Raw genomic sequence first — 21,694 nt, 5'->3', positions numbered from 1 at the left:
GCCCTCCCCTTTCACAGCTAGAGTCCACTTTCCCCACTGACCTAATCCTGACTTGTTTCTTAACTGCTACTTAAACCAACAGTAGAATGTTTAGGGAAAGACACGCATGACAAATGTAATCTACCTCTTTTCCTTCACAACAGTAAAAATGACTGCTGAGGTCTTAAAGTGGTTTCAAGGAAAGAGTTATTTGTTTGGGATACTTGTGGAGATATATATCTAATGTAAATGACAGCATTAAACATGCAATTTTTTGAACATAAAGAAATCCACACCTGGAGGTGGGCCACCAAACTTCCTTTGCCCATTTTCTTGAACCATGTTGTATCCAGTCTTTTCCATCAAAGCAAGTAATGCTGCTTCATTCTGAGTACCAGTCCGCACTTTGTTGCATCCATTTGTTCCATCTATAGTTTCTTCATTCATGGCTGCAGTTCCTAAAGCAAAATTTAAGAGAAGTGTTTATGACATGGAGCTCCAGGAGGAACCTATGAAGCATTTCACTGAGTGCAAAAACCAAGAATAGTTGTTGTGGCTGCTCTATTCAGAGATCACTGAAGCCTTGGCCCCCCAAGAATAGTTGTGCTGCTCTATTCAGAGATCACTGAAGCCTTGGCCCCCCAAGAATAGTTGTGCTGCTCTATTCAGAGATCACTGAAGCCTTGGCCCCCCAACAATAGTTGTGCTGCTCTATTCAGAGATCACTGAAGCCTTGGCCCCCCAACAATAGTTGTGGCTGCTCTATTCAGAGATCACTGAAGCGTTGGCCCCCCAAGAATAGTTGTGCTGCTCTATTCAGAGATCACTGAAGCCTCGGCCCAAAGTTCTTCCCTACAAGGGAACTGGAAACCTTTTAATGTCTCTAATCAGTTAAGCAGCACCTTTATAAGGCATAAGCTACAAAGAAAGGGATGCAAAAGTGAAAAAGACAAAGGAACAACAAAAGCAAAGTGGGAAAACAAGAGTAAGTGAAAGGGAGTTAGAGGAGAAAACAGCCAGTGGAAGTAGTGACAAAGTATTCAGAAATGCTAAAATGATATAGCTAATATTAGGTGACCTGAGAAAGTCCTTCTGAGTTCTAAAATATCTGAGTTTTCTTCTGAGTGATGAGAAATATAGCTGCGAACATCCATTATCATATACACCACACGCACAAAGTCTTTTTACAGTTCCTCCCAAGCTACCCAGTTGCATCAATGATACATTTCTGAAGACAACAGAGCAGGGAAGTAGCCCATGCACCCACACAGCTAAATGTAGCAGTCTAAGGCTCTTCATTAAGCTACCAGTCATTATCAAACTGCCTACTGAGTTTGCCTAGCAAACACTAAGAATGAGATTTTTAACTGGCATCTTGAATTCAACAGATTTAAAACTGAATGTCATTTTATCCTCCAAACCTGTTCCTTCCTATTTTACCTTATCTCCATCAAATTCATCTGGCCAACTGACAATGGCACCACAAGGATTATTTATTACTCCTTTTCCAAACCGTCACAATCAGAAACTCCGGGACTTAATCTTGAGGCCTTCCTCTGACTCACAGCTAATCAACCACAAAAACCTGCATATTTTCCCTTCCAAATATTTCTTGAAATCAATCTTTTCCTGTATATCCCCACAGCCTATTCTCAATTATATCTTACTTGAATCAGCATAGTCATTTTTCATCACTCAGGATCCACAGGGGTTGGTTCTAGAACTCCTAAGGACACCAAAACCACTTACGCTCAAACCTCACATAAAATAGCATAGTCGTAAAAAAAAAAAAAAAAAAAAAAAATAGCATAGTCGTTTCCCTATAACTTATGCATATCTTCCTATATACTTAAACCATCTCTATAGATTACTTATAATAAAATATAAACACAATGTAAAGAGTTGGAAATACAATGCAAATGCTATATATGCCAGTATGGGTGGCAAATTCAAGTCTGAGGAACTTTCTGGAACTATTTTTCAAATATTTTTGATCAAAGGTTGGTTGAATTTGCAGTTGTGGAACCATGGATTGAGAGAAATGACTATGCTAGGTTCCTAACCATTGTTCTAGAGATTTTTGTCCCTTTCAGACAAAATCTCAGTGCTGTCAAGATGATATAAAAATATGTACCTGACTACTTTAAGCTTCTACAAATCAAAATTAAGGGGGAAATGAGTGAATTTACTTTATCTTAGAATCAAGAAGGCTCTTCTAAGAAATAAAAAACCCTCAAAGAAAAATAGTACTAAATTACTTTTACTACCCTGGTGGTTCCAACAGTAAAGAATCCGCCTGCAATGTGGGAGACCTGCGTTTGAACCCTGGGTTGGGAAGATCTCCTGGAGAAGGGAAAGGCTACCCATCCAGAATTCTGGCCTGGAGAGTCCATGGGGTCGCACGACTAAGCAACTTTCACTTCATTTTTACTAAATAAGTATTAACTATTTTGAAGGCAGAAAATTACAAACGGGGGGAAATGGTCTGCAACACAACATAATAAAAACCTAATTTTCTTAAAACAGAAAGAGCAGCATGGTATCATATTAAAGAGCAAACTCAGGTACCTAAACGACGGCTTAAATGTGAAGTCTGGTTCCTCCCCTTTTTAGCTATGACTTTGGACAAGTTTGACCTCAGTTTGTCTCTAAAAGTAGAAAATAACACTTTCTATTTCATAAGGTTGCTGTCAGGAATAAGCATAAAGGGCTTAAAATAGTATTTTGCATATAAGCACTATAAATTTACTATCTAATTAATACAATAATATATATACTTAATGTTAACTTTTAGGAAAATAATATTATCATATAATAAATTAATAAAACAACAAAAAAAAAACTGCTAAAAAAAAAAAAAAAAACTGCTGACCAGGGACTGCAAACATGAATTCACTCATTCATTTATTCAATGAATGTTTATTAAGGACAAACTGTTTGCCAGACACTATTCATTAAGTCTGGGATACATCAGTAAGGTAAAAACCAAAACTGCTCCCTTGCACAGCTTATACTCCAAGAAGAAAAACAAATGATAATACAAGTAATATGTAATAATATATGTTAAAAGATAACAGGAGGAGGAAAATGAATGGGTACAGGGTACATGGATGGGGAAGAGGTGTGCAGAAGACAGTGTACAATTTTAATCAGATAACTAGTATTCAGAGTTTTCTGAGAAGATAACATTTGAGCAAAGAACTGGGGAACCTGGCCGTGTTGGGAAGAACACCACAAAAGGAAAAATGAGGACAGAAGCCCAAGAAGAGAAGTGTGCATGGCACATATGAGGTCAGCAAGGGGACCAGTATGGTAAAGCCAAGAAGAGAACAGCAGGAGATGAAGTCAGCAAGGTAACAAGCTGCCACATCACACCAATCTTCTAAGTCAGGTGCTAAAGGTCCTCAGCGGTGGAGCCACTGGAGATTCTGAGCACAAGGGTAATACGATCCTTCATTTTAAAAGGATTATTTGCCTGTTATATTGTGAAGTCTGTAGAAGGGCAAAGGTGGAAGCAACGAGACCAACAAACACCAAGACTAAAATTCAGGTGAGAGATGATGGTGCCATGGACCAGAAAGGTAGAGGTGGAGGGGAGTCTCCGATGTGAGATATAATTTGAAAGTACATCCAATAGTTTTCTGACAGATAGGATATGAATGAGATAAACAGAGATGTCAAGGATAACACCAAAGTTTTGACCTGAGCAACAAGAAGCAAGGAAGTAAAGAAGGCTGAGATAGAACTTAGAACTTATACTTAGGGGTAAGAGCAGAGTTCAGTTCTGGGCCTGTTAAGTTTGAATATCCACTAAATGACCAACTTAAATGCCCATAAGGCCATGGCAAGGAATGTTATATGAGTGAAAACAAAAGGCAAAACCACAGGATTCTGGCAAGTGCCATGGACTGTGTTTAACAAGGAAGATACTGGAAAAAGGCAGTGGATACTCAATTCCAGCAAACTGTTACTGTGAGGAAATCCCCAGTTTGCCCAGTTACACTAAATTTTCCAAGGTTTCAGGAGAAGCCAGAAATATGCAGATTTCATATGTAAAATCTCTGAATTCTTAAAATTTGAGTCAAGGAGCTGCATTATTATATTAAAACTATAAAAACTACATAAATGTCATCCATGTACATGTACATACATGTACAAATACAGCATAAGAATGGCATGATGAAAATGTAATCTGGTAGAATATTATGTTCAAACTTAATCTAGGGTATATGTTATCCAAATTCCAACTCAAAAAATTAATGAGTCAAACTCCCACAATTCAGTTCAAGTTTCTACACATTTACTGAATGTTTTCTATGACTAAGTCATTTTTCTGGATTTTTAGTCATGTGGATGACCCTGAGGGGCAGGACCACCACTCAGGTGGACAGCAGAAGACAGAGTAACTCAGTGTGACTTTCTGCCGAGCAGAGAGAACTGCACAGTGAGAAAGGGCTGACCAGAAGGTGTCTTCCTGCCTAACTCAAGTATTCAAACACAGGCTGGACATGCTGGAGATTCAACCAAAGGGGGCATTGCGGGACTAGGTGACTTTTCATAATCCTTCCAAAATTTAATACAAAGGGAGTTCAAGCATAGACTCTGCCTTTTTAAAAGGACCTACAATCCAGGAAAGAGTAATAGCATCATCATGCAGTCAGCTTCCTTCTATGTTTTAAGTCTGCATTTTGGAGATCATTATCTCTACAAGAGGTTCATGGTTCCTTGAAAACAAAATGCTGCAGGGTCACAAATAAAAAAAGAAAAGAAAACCCTGGAAATTAATTCAATTATAAAAATAATAACAAAAACTATAGAAACCAAACAAAATACCTGCAGATAATCTGTGGCTTAAACTCTGAGATGCATAAAAGCAGACATTCCTATCTGCCTTGAACACTTTCCCTATTATCCAACACAGTGCTTGGTACACAGTAGGTACTTAGTAATTATTTGTTGGATGAAGATGCTAACAGAAAAGTAAAAAAAAAAAAATCCTTAACATGACTTCATATACTCTGGCATTAAATTAGAATGATTTTTTTAGGAAAATATGGTAATCTTATTAAATTCTAAAATGTATATATACTCAGTAATTACTAAGAAATTAACCTACAGATATAGTTGTACAAGTGTATAAAGATATACACACAAGCATGTTCACTGAAACACTGTGTTCAAAATAAAAAGTCTAAAAAATATTTAGTTGTCTACCAATAGAGGACTGATTTTAAAATTATGGTATAACTACATAAAGGAATGTTAAGCAGCTATTAAAGAATTTCTTAAGATTTGTGTGTGCTGATATGGCAAAATATTCAAGAAATATCACATGAGAATAAGCTGGAAAACAACGCATTGACTATGTATCAACCACGTGTTTTGTTTAAAGATATATATGTATACACTCACAGATGCTTGTGAATACAAAAATTAAAGACATACAATTTGGAAAAATTTACAAGGAACTTTAACAGTAGTTATCATTGGTAAGTAGGAACTAAGAGTTAAGGGACCTTAACTTGTCACTTTTCTATGACTATCAAGAGCATATGCTACTTTTACTAAAAGCAAAAGGTCATTTCAGGGATTTTCCACTGTTCTTTAAAGATAAAATCTAAACTCTCTTTTAAAAGAGTCATAAAGGTCCTTTCCTAACCTGCCCAGCCTCTCTCTAAACTTCACTTCTTGTATGTCAACAACAAAATTTATCCAGTTGCAATTTCGTAAATGTACCATGTTCTCATACACGGGCCTTTGCATAGGCTGCTCCACAGTCCCCCTTGCTTTCTCTGTCTTTCCCATGCTTAATATTTTCCAAACAAACAAACAAACACAAACAAACCATCTTCTACCCTCCTTTCCCAATGCTAAATTAGATACTGTATCCTTTTGTACTGCTACCATCTCCCAGTGCTGGACTGTCAGTCCCTGCTGCCCCCTCATCCCCCAACCCCTGACAGATCTTAAGCAGGGTCTGGTCTTTTATTCCCAAATCCCCACCACAGTGTACATTCCCTGGCACATTCACTAGCTTGCTGCTCAAAGGAAGAGACAGGAAGGAAGATACACTGTGGTTTAAGTAAACATAAGGGGCGAAGGTTCTAGTTCTCAGTCAACAGATCTTTGACAGATCACTTTACACTTTTACCTTTACTAATTTCTGAAATTCCACTGTACACTTATTTCTGCATTCATTTATTTAGCACATTTATATTCTGCATGACGACAGGCATGTTACACACATTATCTCATTTAGTACTTACCCTCTAAGATATTATTTTCCATTTTAAAAATAAATAGGCTGAGAATAAGAGAGGTACAAGTCATAGTGCCTATAAATTGATAGTGCCTGGTAGGGTAGATATGCAAATTAGAGACCTGTCTGCCTAAATATGAGACTCCTAAACCCGTAGTTTATATTACCCTCATTTTACTTACTTAAAAATCTGAGATGTACAGAAAGTAACATAATTTACCTGAGATCATATAACCTGAATCCAGACTTTTTTTTTCACAATAACAGTTTTTTTTTAAAATGTTTACAATAACAAATCAATTAAAACTACAGCATGATTTTTAAAAAATACTATATAAACTTAGAGGGGGAAAAAATCCATCAATGGAAACTTTTTGGAAAACTCCTAATAAAATAACTTCAAACTTTAATTAGAGATCTTAAAATAATTTAATTCAACCAATTTTGCTGCAAAGCAGTCACCCAACTTATTTTTGAATCCTTACAACAACATAACTTAGGCTAATTCTTTAATAAAGGTCTTTTTAATGAATCATTATCTTTTTCCTTGTAACTTTCACCTACAGGTTCTGACTTTATCCTTCTGGCCAAACTGAACATGCCCCTTTCATATAACTGCATTTGAAAAACGATTCTCTCCTTCTCCAGGCTAAACATCATTGTGCATGCATGCTAAACTGCTTCAGTCATGTCCTACTCTTTGTGACCCCATGGACTATAGCCCACCAGGCTCCTCTGTCCATGGACTTCTCCAGACATGCTGAAGTGGGTTACCATGCCCTTCTCCAAGGGATCTTCCCGACCCAGGGATTGAACCCGCGTCTTCTACATCACAGGCGGATTCAGTTTCTTTAATCCAACATTTTCTAAAATGATATTCCTAAAATGATCATTCCAGGAGCTATTAGCAGGCCTCAAAAATGTGTTTTATGCGTAAATACACCTGGGAATCACTATAACTCCCTCTTAGGAGCATCACAATGAACAGCAGCATATTTAAGGCCAAGAAAATTTTAATTAAAAACAAATCTTTCTGCTTTAACTCTGTGTTTCCCAAACATTTCAATATGATATCCTAACTTTCCTTGGTAATCAGCTTTCTATAGAGCCATTTGGAAAATGAGTGTATGAACTGCTTCTTCTATGATAGTTTCATGCTTCCTCACTAACCTCTTTCCTTTGAAACTGAAAAGGCCACCAGTACAAAGACAGACATCAGTGTCTGACACAGCTGCATAATACTGACAGTTCAAATTAAGCAAACTGCCAAAAAAACAAAAAACTTACATCTGCTTTAGCCTCTAACAAGTAACCAATTTTAGACTCATGATGAATTTCGTCTTCTTAGGTTCAACTCACCAGTTCCTCCAACCCTCCTCTCTAACCTTTTATCAACTTGTGCCCCATCCATGAAATGACTTAACTTATTCTCCTCTTCCAGGACACAACTTTCACATATTTTCAAGTTTAATTAACAGTTATCTTTCCAAATATAATCAAAAAACAACTTAAATCTGCCCAAGTCTGACTAGTGATAGTAACAGAATTCAATACTGGTTTAAGTAGTCATCCTTGTTCATCTTTGATTCAGAATAAAACATTTTGTCATCTTTATAATAAAAGAGTATCTACTCATTAATATTATTTAGGTACTGACAATTCATTTTAAAAATGTATTTACACTTGAAGAACAGGTATAATTGATAGCCTAAAAAATTCTTGTTTTAAATAATACAGCCACTATGCAAAGGCCCATTTCCAGAAAAGGTAAAAAGCTGTTCAGCTTTTCTTCAATTCCTCCTTCCATGTTCATTTCACCATGGCTGGTAATGTCTCATTTCTCTTTATATGATTTTCAGATTCTTCTAATTTACTGGCCTCATATATTAACTGGCAGAATTAGAAAAAAAGCCTTATCCAAGGAAAAGTCTTAAGTCTGTACATCCAGCTGTGTATCTTACACTATACTTTAGGAATATATTTTATTAATGTGATATAAAATCCAATAAACTATTATTAACAGATTCTTAGAAAAGAGATGCTACTCTTTGACAATCAGAATCATTAAAGATTTGCTAACTAGCCTTTTGTCTTTGAATAAACACAATTTTTTCTACTATCATTCCTTTAAAATTAAGAGCATTTTAAATGATATAGCTACATTTCTCCATTTAAGACTTTTATTCTAGGTTTTGCCATTATACCATCACTGCAGACTTTGCAGTAAGAAAATATCAGAATTGCAAGTGGACCTTAAATCCCTCAAATTTTACACACTGGAAAATTAAGAGTAAATAAGGTGAAGAAACTTGCTTAAGATCATAAAACTAGAACTAAAAAGTCCTGGGACCCAAACCCTCAAACTCTAAGAGATTAACAAACTCTGGCTCTCTTCCATCATTTATTCTCTGTACTTAGTTGCTCAGTCCTGTCTGACTCTTTGCGACCCCATGGACTACAGCCTGCCAGGCTCCTCTGTCCATGGAATTCTCCAATCAAGAATACCAGAGAATTGGTTGGTTCTCCATGCCTTCATCCAGGGGATCTTCCCAACCCAGGGATTGAACCCAGGTCTCCCACATTGCAGGGGGGTGCTTTACCGTCAGAGCCACCAGGGAAGCCCATCATTTATTCTTGAGGGGCCTTAACGGACTAAACATCCCACAAGACATCATACTGGCCCACTACACTAATGACATCATGTTGACACAATGTAGAGAAAAGGAAAGTGTGAGATTTCCATGTTTTAAACATGCTGCAAGAAAAAGGATGAGGAAAGAGAGACTCTAGTTTAATACGTTACCTTACACATGAAATTTACTGCCTACAAGCACAACAGATAAATATAGATTCTGCTTCCATTTTATCCAAAACAGTTCTGGACTTTTTTTTTTTAACTGTAATGCACAGCCTGCTCCAAATGACTGACTTCTGCAACCCACGCTACCCTCCCAATTACTTTATAGATATATATCTTGAGTTAGCCCATGTCACTGAAGCTGTATTTTTAAAGATATTATCTAGAGTCCCATGCTTAAATAATAGGCCAGACCCCACATTAAAGATGTTTTTTCTAAAGAGATAGTAAAAATGTATGCTATATTTGGTACATTTTAAGGAATCGCAATCAAAATACAAAAACTTGAAATTGCAGAAGTATAAGATACACTGGAGAGTCACCAATCCCACTCTTTTTTAAAAAAGAGTATGTTTTCTTAAAGTCTCCCAAACAAAAGTAACATACGCATATATCTAATTCACATTTAAGAAAGCTGAAAAATATCTAACATGAAGACCATACTTTATTTAGCCAAAATATGTTTACAAAAGAGCCAGAATTCAAGACCCTCAACCAGGGAATCATAAATCAAATCTAAAGCAGGCATACAGTATTTTTATACTCATTTCAAAATGTTCCAGAATCTGAGAATTACCAAAACTCCAAAGAGGCACAGCAGTCCTATACATTATGACAAAGTTGATTTTATCAATTGAAGCTTCCAAGACTCAGTCAGTCCTCTGGCACTCTCAGCTGTGGATCCACAGTGCTACGTATTTCACAAGGGTTCTCCTTCCCCTGTTGACCCAGATAATCGAGGAAAGGAAGAGGGTCCTGAACAGGAGAATGGAACACAGTGTTTATAAAAATGAAAAGTGGGAAGGGCAGATTAAAAGCTGTTGCACCCTATGTGGACTCTAGCTGGCATAGATAAGTCTTCTTTCCCAAATTTTGGACTTTCAAAGATTTCTCTCCATCTCTATTTTAAAGTAAAAGAAGAAAAAAAGGAAAAAAAAATCCACTATAGTAGAAGGACCAAGATAGTTAGCCAATCACAGGATAGATATTCAAGCAGCAATCTGAATCAAGTCTTTAGTCTGAAACGGTTAACTATATCTTCATTAGTGTTAAGCATCTTAATGACAAAAATTTCAAGTTTCAAACTCCTACTTTCAAAATAGAAAATATATTAATGAAAAATAAGAAGCACTATTTTAACAAAATATAAGTGAAAATCATCTAAAAGAAGGTCAGTTGTGTTCAAGCTATACTTAAATTGAAACTTCAACTTATCAATTACGTAGAAATTTATGAAGTTGTGAAAATGAACATTTTATAAATTTTATTTTGATTTTTAAAACCTAAATTTAACAGTGAAAAAATATTAATTTTAAAAGTATCAAAATGCACTTATAAAAAGCATATTAGCACTTTAAGGTATCCCTTAAATTACATGACATTAAATTTCTGACTTGTTAGTTCAGTTGTTATTGACTGTGGTACATGGCTAGCAGGTCAACAGATTTTTTAGTGACAACTCATTTTAGCGACAGACTGCACTACAGCAATAAGGTTGGAAAAATGAGAAGGATAATCGAAAATGTATGGATGTGTAAGTCTAAGGTTATTTCGAAATAAAAGTGTGTAATGGACCCATTACCTTCCACTTTAAATCACTTTTTTTAAAGATGAGAGCACATTTTTATTTCTGTATTTTTATTCCTACATTTTACTCCTAACTTAAATATATCTATGTATAAAAAGTTTTAGTACTAGGTGTTTCACAACTTCTAGTAATACTGTGGACTGCAGATTTAAATTCAGAAAACACTTAAAAATTGAACTACTTTTTTTTTAAATGAACTACTTTAAAAATAACTGGAACTAATAATAATAAATGTCTAAAATAGTGCTTTGAATAGGAAGTATTATATGCTCTTTGAACTCAGGATAAAGCTATCTACAATAGAACCAAAATTCTTGTGTGCTGCTACAAAATTATGCATTACCATTACTTATATAAGGTCTTCTATAATCAATGTCATGTGAAACCTGTCATAATTTGAACAGATTTTGGTCATCTTTCCTCACCAACCATGAGGTAATAAAACAAAATAAAAACCACGGCATTAATATGCATATCTGGTCAGATTTTACACCAAATCCTCCTTAAATCAGCATGTCTAAGTTTCCTAACAACAAACATGACACCACTAAAAATATAAACCTTAATTTCGGTCCACAAATTGGGCATACGCTTGTATGCCTGACAATTTTTACCTCATCATATATTCAGTAAGGCTACATCTTATATTTCAATAAAACTCATACTTCACATTTCACATTCATATTTCAAGTATTATAATCTTAGACAATAATGTTCAAGTTGAATACTCAATCTTAAGTCAAAATTAGCAATCAAAACAGTGCTAATTACAGCACTGCTTACATTTAATAATTACAGCACCAGTAGTAATCTTTATGTCTATGCAAGTGAAAGTCGTTCAGTCCTGTCCGACGCTTCCTGACCTCGTACACTATCCAGTCCATGGAATTCTCCAGGCCAGAATACTGGAGTGGGTAACCTTTCCCTTCTCCAGGGGATCTTCCCAACCCAAGGATCGAACCCAGGTCTCCCGCACGGCAGGCGGATTCTTTACTGTCTGAGGCACCAGCTTAGTCCCTTTATGTCTATAATGGTACGTAATTGCAAACAAGCTAATTTTCAAACAATGTTTTAAATGTGTACTCTGGAAAGAAGTCTATCATTAGAGCCCATGGTGAAGTTTAATCCTGAGAGGCTCTAAATGGAAGTCTGTCCAACTCCTGAAGATTCTTGAAAGAAAATTACATCCTTAAAGAAACAAAATTCTATCAACATGCGAATGCTATTTACGTTAGCCCACCTATACACGCAATGTATGCTGCTTCCTGGTTCTACAGCAATCCTCAAACACAAAGCGGCAGATCCGTAAAAGAAACCACGTCTTTTGAAAAGCACCTGCTGATGTCCCGTCTGATATTGGCCCGTGTTAGAATCGCCATACACGATAAAAGCTTTAGAGTGTAAAGAGAGAGCTTAAAGAAACGTCAACATTAGATAAACTAAATTCACATATGAGGCAAGAGTGTCCAGATAAACAAAGCAGTTTCACAAGGATTTCAGACTCAATATCAATGCCGGGATGAAATCTAAATTCTCCCGACTCCAGATTCAGAGGTCTTTTCAGTACCCCAAAGAAAGTATTTTTAAACTTAGTAAGGAAAACCATTTGGCATCAGGAAACAAGATGGTACCCTGCGTGTACTCCCGCCCGCACTCCGTCCATGGCCGCACACTGCGAGTCTCGGGGAGAGGGATCAATTACGGTCCCCTCCACCCACAGCCCTCCGCTGTCAACACCCGACACACGCGAGCCCTCGGGCAGGGACGGAAGGGAGCCCAGGGCAGAGGGAGAGCTCGAGGCTCATCCCCGTTTCAACGAAGTGAAGGACGACGTCATTGCCAAATCTCACCCAGCAGAGTCGGACACCCGGGGCGCTGTCCCAGAGCCTCCAGAGGGGACGCGCGGGCCCGACAACGGCCGCACGGACGCGGCAGGCGGCGTGGACCCGCGGCGGTCGACGGAAAGAGTGTTAGGAGAACATGGAGGGCAGCAGGTGGGGACGGCCGGAAGGGGGCGGCATAGAGCGGAAATAAGGCGGGGAGAGGGCCGGGCGCCGCGGGCGGAAGGCGCCGCCGAGGGGCGCCGACGCCCCGACGGGCAGTGGGCGCCGGCGGCAACCGCGGATGCAGCAGCGCAGAAGACGCCCTGGGGCTGGGAGCCCGGCCGAGGGCACCTGTCCTCCTGCCGCTCCCCGTCCCTGCCGCTCCACGAGACGGGGACGGGGGACGGCGCAGCCCGCAGACGCCGCCTGCAGCCGAGCGCGGGTCCCAGCGGCGCGGCTGCCGAGACGGGGAGCTGGACGGGGTTTTCTGCGGCCAGGAGGCACGGTCTCCGGCCGTTACAGGCGGTTTGGCAGTGACCCCGCGGCCCCCATCCCCTCCTCACCCCTTCAAGTCTTCAAATATTGGTCCTAAATCCGTGGAACCAACGACCACAAACCGCCGCCACCGTTTCGGGGACCAGTGGGTCGGAGCGAGGGTGGAGGGCGGGGCTCGCCGCAAGGGGGAGGGCAGTCCACGAGGAGCAGCTCGCGCGGTCCTCGAGCCCAAACTGGGCTCCCGACGGGCGCTGCGCGGTGGCCTAGGCAGCGCACGTGGAGGGACGTCTCGACCAATCAGCGACCAGCCCCGGGAAGGAGGGCGGGGTTCCTGGACCGAGGTTTAAGGTCCTCGGAAGGAAGTTCTCGGGCCGGAGGTGGGGGGGGGGAGGGGGGGTAATGCTTGGAGTGACTGACCCTTTAGCCAATTAGAGCGAGAAGAGCCAGCCATCCCGGCAGGTGGGCAGAGATTGATACCAAAAAAAAAAAAAAAAGTAGTGCGTGTTTTGTTGAGATGTTTATAAAGCAAGGGCTGTGACCTGAACGTCCTTACAACTTTCACTTGGGAAGAGTGTGGATGCATTGGAAAAGTTTTCTGAGTTTTCAAGTCTTTAGCTGCTAGTCTGACCCAACACGTGTATATATATATATATATATATATATATATATTGTGTGTGTGTGTGTGTGTTGTGTATGTGAACATACGCACTAAGTCACTTCAGTCGTGTCGGACTCTTTGTGACCCACGAGGAACCTCTGTCCATGGACCTCTTTAAATAAGGACTTGGGGACGGGTTGGGGAAATATAAGGCAGATTTGCAATAGACTCACAAAGTTTGAATGGTTTAAGTGCACAAGAAAATGGGCTGAATCGGAGACCTAGTAACCTACCGCTGATCAGTTTGGAAAGTGATTTGACGGTGGCCGAGCTGATGCGCCAGGTTGTATGCTTGTGTAAAACCAGCTTTTCACGGATACAGTTGTGTGGCGTTCTGCACACATTATACTGAATTTTGCCTCCTTTAAAGATAGAGCTTGGGTTTATATGGCAGACAAAAAAAGAAAAAGATGGCTTTAGGAACCAACTCCCAAAGAGATTCAAAGAATATTAGAACCAGAAAGATCCTAGATCGTGTAGTTTATCCTTTAACAAAGGAAAACTGGTGCCCAGAATAATCTACTGAGTTACACAGTAACACAGCCCCCTAATTTCCAAACACATGATGCTTCTTCTACACTAACTAGTGATTTCAGTTTGTTTATCATCTCCATATGTTGGAGGCCTAACGAATGTCTTAAGTTTTCTTAGTTGTTAAGTGTGTGCATATGTATATGTAAACAGATATGTACATTTAATATATGTATTAACATATTCCAACAGTAAAGAATGAGCAAGAACTTTAGAATCATACAGATTTGGGCTCAACTCCCTGTGTCACCATTTTATGATTATGATACCTTGGATGAGTAACTTCTCTGAGCCCCAGTTTAAAATGGGATAGGGTGTCTAAATGATTATGTTAACAAATAATGAGCACTTACTGTGTGCCAGAAACAACTTTAAGGGATTTTCATATGTTAGTTCATTTATTTCTCCAAGTAACTTTGGCAAACATGCTAGCTCCCTGCAGCCCTCTGTTTCAGATGGAGAAAATGAGACACACAGAGCTTAAGTAGTTTACGGTCGTTTAGCAAGTAAGTGGCCCCAGTTTGAAACCTGCAGACAAAGCCAGTATGTTTTACTGTCTCAAAATGTGTGCAGAAACAAGTGCCATAATACCCAGTGCATACTAGATGCTCAACAAATACTCTTCCCTAAACTCCCTACCCTTCAGGCAGTGAACACCAGTCTCATTTATGAAGGCTGCATGCATTCAAAGTACAGAAAACCTAGACTGATAGACCATTCCTATTGATACTTAAGGTTTTTTTTTTCTAATGCATTTCTCTACTTTGGGAACCACAGGATGATAATTATTCTCTTATATTGATTACTATTTGTAGCTACTCATTTATCTCTCTGAAAAAAAGATTACTCACATTCTTAATTTTCATGTTGGTGCCTCCTCAATCCCAAGCAATTCATTGTAATACACATTCTAAATACATATTTTCAAAGTTAAACTAAAATTGTGTTAGACATATTAGTCTGACAAGTTTAATCATTTTTAAAGGAGTTGCTGAAGGATCCTTCACTGTCACTAAAGTGGAGATGTTATCTTGTGAGCTGCACAAGACATTCTTGGAAGTAGACTGAAGAATTGTTTTACATTTCCAGTTTTCTTTTTTCCTTTTTTTTTCCTACAAATATAAAGGAAACCAAATAAGGAAAAGTTCCTCAATAGGCATTAGAGTCAGGCCAAAGATGCTTGCTTTAGATAAGACAGTGTTATTTTAAGACCCCTCTGATGCTAACATTACATGTCCTTTTGGTCAGATTTCTTCTGAATCTTTTATTGCTCAGTGTACTCAATCACTTCAGTTCATGTCCGACTCTTCGCAACCCCATGAGGCCAGACCCTTCTGTCCATGGGATTTTCTCAGCAAGAATACTGGAGTGGGTTGCCATGCCCTCTTCCAGGGGATCTTCCCAACCCAGGCACTGAACCCATGTCTCCTGCAACTCCTGCCTTGCAGGCAGATTCTTCATCTGCTGAGTTATCAGTGGTGGTGGTGGTGGTGTAGTCTCTAAGTCATGTCAGACTCTTGAGACCCTGTGGACTGTAGCCTGCCAGGCTCCTCTGTCTGTGAGATTTCTCAGTCAAGAATACTGGAGTGGGTTGACATTTCCTTCTCCAGGGGATGTGCTGAACCATTGGGGAAGCCCAAATCTTTTATTACCCATAGCCTATATATTTATCAAAAGCTATTAAAACTGTATTCTCTTCAAGTAAAATTGAAGGAATGGCCTTTAGCTTTGTTTCTCAAGGCTCCTAGAAAAGAGAATCTAAAACACTTACGCCAACTTGAATTATTTTTCAGAAATAGATCCCAAGTTAGGCTTTGTTAGAAGTTTATTTGCAAATTTATGGGAAATGTGATCCAAATAAATAGGAAGATAAACTGTGTATAGGTGTTTTTGAGTGAAAAGAAGCCGAAGTTGAAAGATACTTATTGGTGAGGGAGAAAGTAGAAAGGGAGCTCAGTAAATGCCAAAAAGATAAATAATATTGTGGAAGATGCAAAGGAAAAGTTAGAATAAAAAATTGGAAGGGGTATACAAAATACAATTAGATAAAGTGATCTGGATTACTATGTAAATGTGTTTTTCCCCATATTAAATGCAAGCTTTTTGGATTAAATTATCTTCATATACCTTCTATAAAATACAAAACCTCAAAAGGGAAAGAAAAAGGCATGAGAAGTCCTTATAAATGTTTAAAATCCAACTTGGTCCTAATAAAGAAGGAAAGAAGTGAACAGTTATATATGAAAGAGCATTGGGCAGTGGTCTGCTTTGTTTTCCGTTTGTTGGAGCCTCCTTTAACCATACCTGGCAGTGATGGCACAGATCCACCAAAAAAAAGGCAACTACTTGCATATTTATGGAATTAATGAACACAGCATGGGAGCTAGAGAACCTCCTTTAATTTGGTGACCCTCCAATCTATATGATCTCTCAAAACCCTTTCAGAAGTATAGGAGCTTTTCCAATACTTAGAGTAAATGCGTTTCATTCAATTCTCTGACCCTTACTTTCTCACCCAGATTTGCTCCTTTGTGCCTGACAGTTTAATTTGAATTTTTCATGACTCTGGGATGTGAATGTCAGTACCAGGACGATTATAAAGTAGAATAGTGTGTTCTTTAGTTTGGGTGATAGGTTATACCACACCATCTTTAAATCCAGTCAGTGTACCTCCCATGATTAACAACTTGTCTTTTCAAGGCAGCAGATCTTTTGGATCTTCCTACATAGATTAATGCTCTACATGGAGAATAAACCCATAGCTAAGGCCTGGAGACACACACATCAGTGGATGAATGGATAAAGAAAATGTGGCAAATATATACATACATACATAAATGCACATGCATTCATACAATGGAATATTACTCGAGCATAAGAAAAGAATGAAATCTTCCCATTTGTGACAACATGGTTGGAATCTTAGGGCATTAGGCTGAGTAAGTCAAGCATAAAGGGCAAATATCTGATGATCTCACTTATATATGGAAAGAAAGAAGAAAGAGAGGGAGAGAGGAATGTAGGGATGGGAAATGGAAGAAAGAAGAAATGAGAGAAAGAAAGGAAAAGAAGCTCACAGATACAGAGAACAGATTAGTGGTTCCCAGAGGCAGAAAGTGAAATGAGGGCCAAAGGGTAAAGGAGGTCAAAAGGTACAAACTTCCAATTATAAAATAATGAATTCAAGCAAGTGTATTATGTAATGTACAACATGACACCTAGTCAATAATACTGTATCGAATATTTAAAAGTTGCTATAAGCAGATAGTAAAAGTGCTCATCACAAAGAAAAAGTTGTAACTATAAATAGTGGTAGATATTAATTAGACATATTGTGGTGATCATGTTGCATTATATGCAAATATTGAGTCATTATGTTGTACACTTGAAACTAGCATAGTGTTATGTCAATTGTACCTTAATTTTAAAAATTAAAATAATTTAAAAAAAGAATGGAGGAAATATTATGCCAGAGTCACCAAATTAATTTGATGTAGCCTTCCTAGTATAGAAAAACTGTAATAAACATCAGACTATGCAATGCTAATAACTTGTCTTTCTGTAACATCATCTGTCAATAACAATAGTGCTATGCTGATCATCTGACCCTTGGTTTCCCATTTTCAGTTAAAAAAAATCTAGTTATCCAATTAATTTTTTAATCAACTACAATATTAGAAATAGTATTAGGCAATACAGAAAAAAACCATTTTCCCCCTCTGACTTAACTCATGACATGATGAAACTGACATATGGAAAAATATTTTTCTGATGGAGAAGTTTAGAAATGTGAGCACTTGGTTGGGGAAAGAGCATGATAAACTCTCGTGTTAACTCACTCGTGTGGTTGAATAATGAGGTACAGTGGTACTGGAGCTTACAGACACCTTAAGAGTCATCAGGCCAGTAGGAAGCGGCCGGAGCGCTGGCCCCACGTCCCAGAGCCAGTCAGTGGCAGTACTGGATCCCCAGCTGCTCACCTCTGACTTCCAGTCTTATGTGCTGGCTCTCACAGAAACTTTTAAATTGGACTTTGAACTTTTACAGATTCTTTTTAAAGTGCCATCATAAATATATTCAATGAAGAAAATGACTTTGGCTGAAGTCAGCTTTGGTTCAGAGACATTAGTACCCCTGGGCATGAAGGCTGCCTGAGGCAAAGCAGTACCTCAGGTGTGACTTCTCTCTCTCTCTTTTTTTTTTTTTTTCCATTTATTTTTATTAGTTGGGAGGCTAATTACTTTACAATATTGTAGTGGTTTTTGTCATACATTGACATGAATCAGCCATGGATTTACAAGTATTCCCCATCCCGATCCCCCCTCCCACCTCCCTCTCCACCCGATTCCTCTGGGTCTTTCCAGTGCACCAGGCCTGAGCACTTGTCTCATGCATCCAGCCTGGGCTGGTGATCTGTTTCACCCTAGATAATATACATGTTTCGATGGGCTCTTTTATTGCTCCATCCAGGGTGGTGCCCTCTCTTGATGACTCCAGCTCTGACTGTCCAACTGTCATTTGTCACGGCAGAGGAAGCGGAAGGATACTTGTTCTTTGGACCAAGAACAGGTTGCATTTTCTCATATGCAGGGACCACAAAGCCCATGGAACTCTAAGGGGAAAATGTTTAAAATGCCTTTATAATCCACAATGCAGTCTGCATATTTTGGGTTTTTTTTTTTTTTTGAGGGGGGGTTCTTTATTGTTTTTTTTAAATTGAAGTAAGTTAATTTACAATGTTGTATTAGTTTCAGGTATACAACAAAGTGATTCACTTATACAAAAAATGCATATGTTTGCATGTATATTCTTTTTCAGATTCTTTTCCATTATAGGTTATTACAAGATATTGAAAATACTTCCATGTTCTATACAATAGGTCCTTGTTGGTAATCCATTTTATTTATAGTAGTGTGTGTATGTTAATCTTGAACTCCTCATTTATTCCTTCCTCTTTTTCCCTTTTGGTAACCATAAATTTGTTTTCTATGTCTGTGAGTCTACTTCTCTTTTATAAGTTGACTGTATCATTCTTTAGATTCCACATTTAAGTGATATCATATCTCTGACTCATGTGTGTGTGCTGAGTCACTTCAGTCATGTCGAACTCTTTGCAACCCCATGGACTGTAGCTCGTCAGTCTCCTCTGTCCATGGGATTCTCCAAGCAAGAATATCGGAGTGAGTTGCCAGGCATTCCCCCAGGGAATCCTCCTAACCCAGGGATCGAACCCATGTCTCTTAACGTTTCCTGCATTGGCATGTGGGTTCTTTACCACTAGTGCCACCTGAGAAGCCCTGTCTGACTGACTTTCCTTAACATGAAAACCTCTAGACCCATCTATGTTGCCGCATATGGCACTATTTTGTTATTTCTTATGGCTGAGTAATATTCACACACACACACACACACACACACACACTGGGGTGCATGTATTTGGTTGGCCAAAAATTCCTTCATGTTTTCCATACCATCTTAACATCTTTTTGAGTTAGAATTTTCTCTGGATATATGCCCAGGAATGGGATTGCTAGATCATATGGTAGATCTATTTTTGGTTTTTTAAGAAATCTTCATGCTGTTCTCCATAGGGGCTGTACCAATTTACATTCCCACCAACAGTGCCGTAGGGTTCCCTTTTCACCAGAGCCTCTCCAGCATATATTTAGACTTTTTAATGATGGCCATATTGACTGACATTAGGTGATGCCTCGTAGTTTTGATTTCCAATTCTCTAATAATTACTGATCTAGAGCATATTTTCATGTGCCTTATTGTCATCTGCCTGTTTTTTGGAGAGATGTCTATTTAGTTCTTTTGCCCACTTTTTGATTGAGTTTTTTGTTTTTCTGGTATTGAGCTGAATGAGCTGCTTATATATTTTGGAGATTAATTCTTTGTCATTTGTTTCATTTGCTATTATTTTCTCCCATTCTGTGGACTGTCTTTTCACCTTCCTTATAGTTTCCTTCATTGTGCAAAAGCTTTTAAGTTTAATTAGGTCCCATTTGTTTATTTTTATTTCCATTACTCTGGGAGGTGGGTCATAAAGGATCTTACTATGATGTATGTTGGAGAATGTTCTGCCTATGTTTTCCTCTAGGAGTTTTATAGTTTCTGATCTTACATTTAGATATTTAATCCATTTTGATTTTACTTTTGTGTATTGTGTTAGGAAGTGTTCTAGTTTCTTTCTTTTACATGTAGTTGACCAGTTTTTGCAGCACCATTTGTTGAAAAGACTGTTATTTTCTCCATTGTATATTTTTGCCTCATTTGTTAAAGATAAAGTGTCTCTAGGTGCATGGATTTATCTCCAGACTTTCTGTTTTGTTCCATTGTTCTATATTTCTGTCTTTGTGCCAGTGCTATACTGTCTTGATGACTGTAGATTTGTAGTATAATCTGAAATCAGGAAGGTTGACTCCTCCAATTTCATTCTTTCTCAAAATTGCTTTGGGTATTTGGGGTCTTTTATGGTTCCATATAAATTGTGAAATTATTTGTTATAGTTCTGTGAAAAATACCATTGGGAGATCAATAGGGATTGCATTGAATCTATAGATTGCTTTGGGTAAGTATATTTATTTTCACTATATTGAGTCTTCCAAACCAAGAACATGGTATATTTCTCCATCTGTTTGTGTCACCTTTGATTTCTTTCATCAGTGTTTTTTTCCCTACCTTTTGGTAGTAATTTTTTTAATTAATTTATTTATTTTAATTGGAGGATAATTATTTTACAATGTTGTGGTGGCTTTTGCCATACATCAACTTGAATCAGCATGGGTGCACATGTGTCCCCCAATGCTGAACCCACCTCCCACCTCTGTCCCCACCTCATGCCTCATGGTTGTCCCAGAGCACTGGTTTTGAGTGCCCTGCTTCATGCATCGAAGTTGCACTGGTGATTGGTTTTGCATATGGTTATGTACATGTTTCAATACTATTCTCTCAAATCATCCCAACCTCACCTTCTCCCACAGAGTCCAAAAGTCTATTCTTTACATTTGTCTCTTTTGCTGCCTTGCATATAAGATTGTCATCCCTGTCTTCTATAGTCCATATGTATGCAGTAATATACTGTATTGGTGTTTTTCTCTCTGGCTTACTTCACTTTGTGTAATAGGCTCCAGTTTCATCCACCTCATTATAACTGACTCAAATGTGTTCTTTTTTATAGCTGAGTAATATTCCATTGTGTGTATGTACCACAGCTTTCTTATCCATTTGTCTGCTGATGGGCATCTAGGTTGCTTCCATGTCCTGGCTATTGTAAACAGTGCTGCGATGAACATTGGGGTGCACGTGTCTCTTTCAGTTCTGGTGTCCTCAATGTGTATGCCCAGCAGTGGAATTGCTGGGTCATATGGCAGTTCTATTTCCAGTTTTTTAAGGAATCTTCACCCTATTTTCCATAGTGGATGTATCAGTTTACATTCCCACCAGCAGTGTAAGAGGGTTCCCTTTTCTCCACACCCTCTCCAGTATTTACTGTTTGTAG

General features: G+C 38.5%; 1 protein-coding gene across 4 annotated transcripts in view; it reads right to left on the bottom strand.

The window, feature by feature from the left end:
* The window catches only part of RBM46 (RNA binding motif protein 46), a 51,660-nt gene extending 38,455 nt beyond the window's left edge, over positions 1–13,205 (bottom strand). For 2 of the 4 annotated variants that reach the window (XM_043900849.1, XM_043900852.1), the window contains exons 1-3: positions 12,534–12,548; positions 9,673–9,851; positions 276–437 (exon numbers count right to left, since the gene is read on the bottom strand). In XM_043900849.1, the coding sequence (XP_043756784.1) occupies positions 276–437; positions 9,673–9,706 (196 nt within the window). In that variant the 5' untranslated portion in view covers positions 9,707–9,851; positions 12,534–12,548. Of the gene's footprint in view, positions 1–275; positions 438–9,672; positions 9,852–12,533; positions 12,668–13,069 lie in introns of those variants that run through there. The other 2 variants (XM_043900851.1, XM_043900850.1) reach the window with 2 other exon arrangements.
* Positions 13,206–21,694: the final 8,489 nt, after the last annotated feature.

Source organism: Cervus elaphus, chromosome 5 (genome assembly GCF_910594005.1).
Source record: "Cervus elaphus chromosome 5, mCerEla1.1, whole genome shotgun sequence".
Taxonomy (NCBI): Eukaryota; Metazoa; Chordata; class Mammalia; order Artiodactyla; family Cervidae; genus Cervus; species Cervus elaphus.
This window is presented reverse-complemented; position numbering and strand designations above follow the sequence as displayed.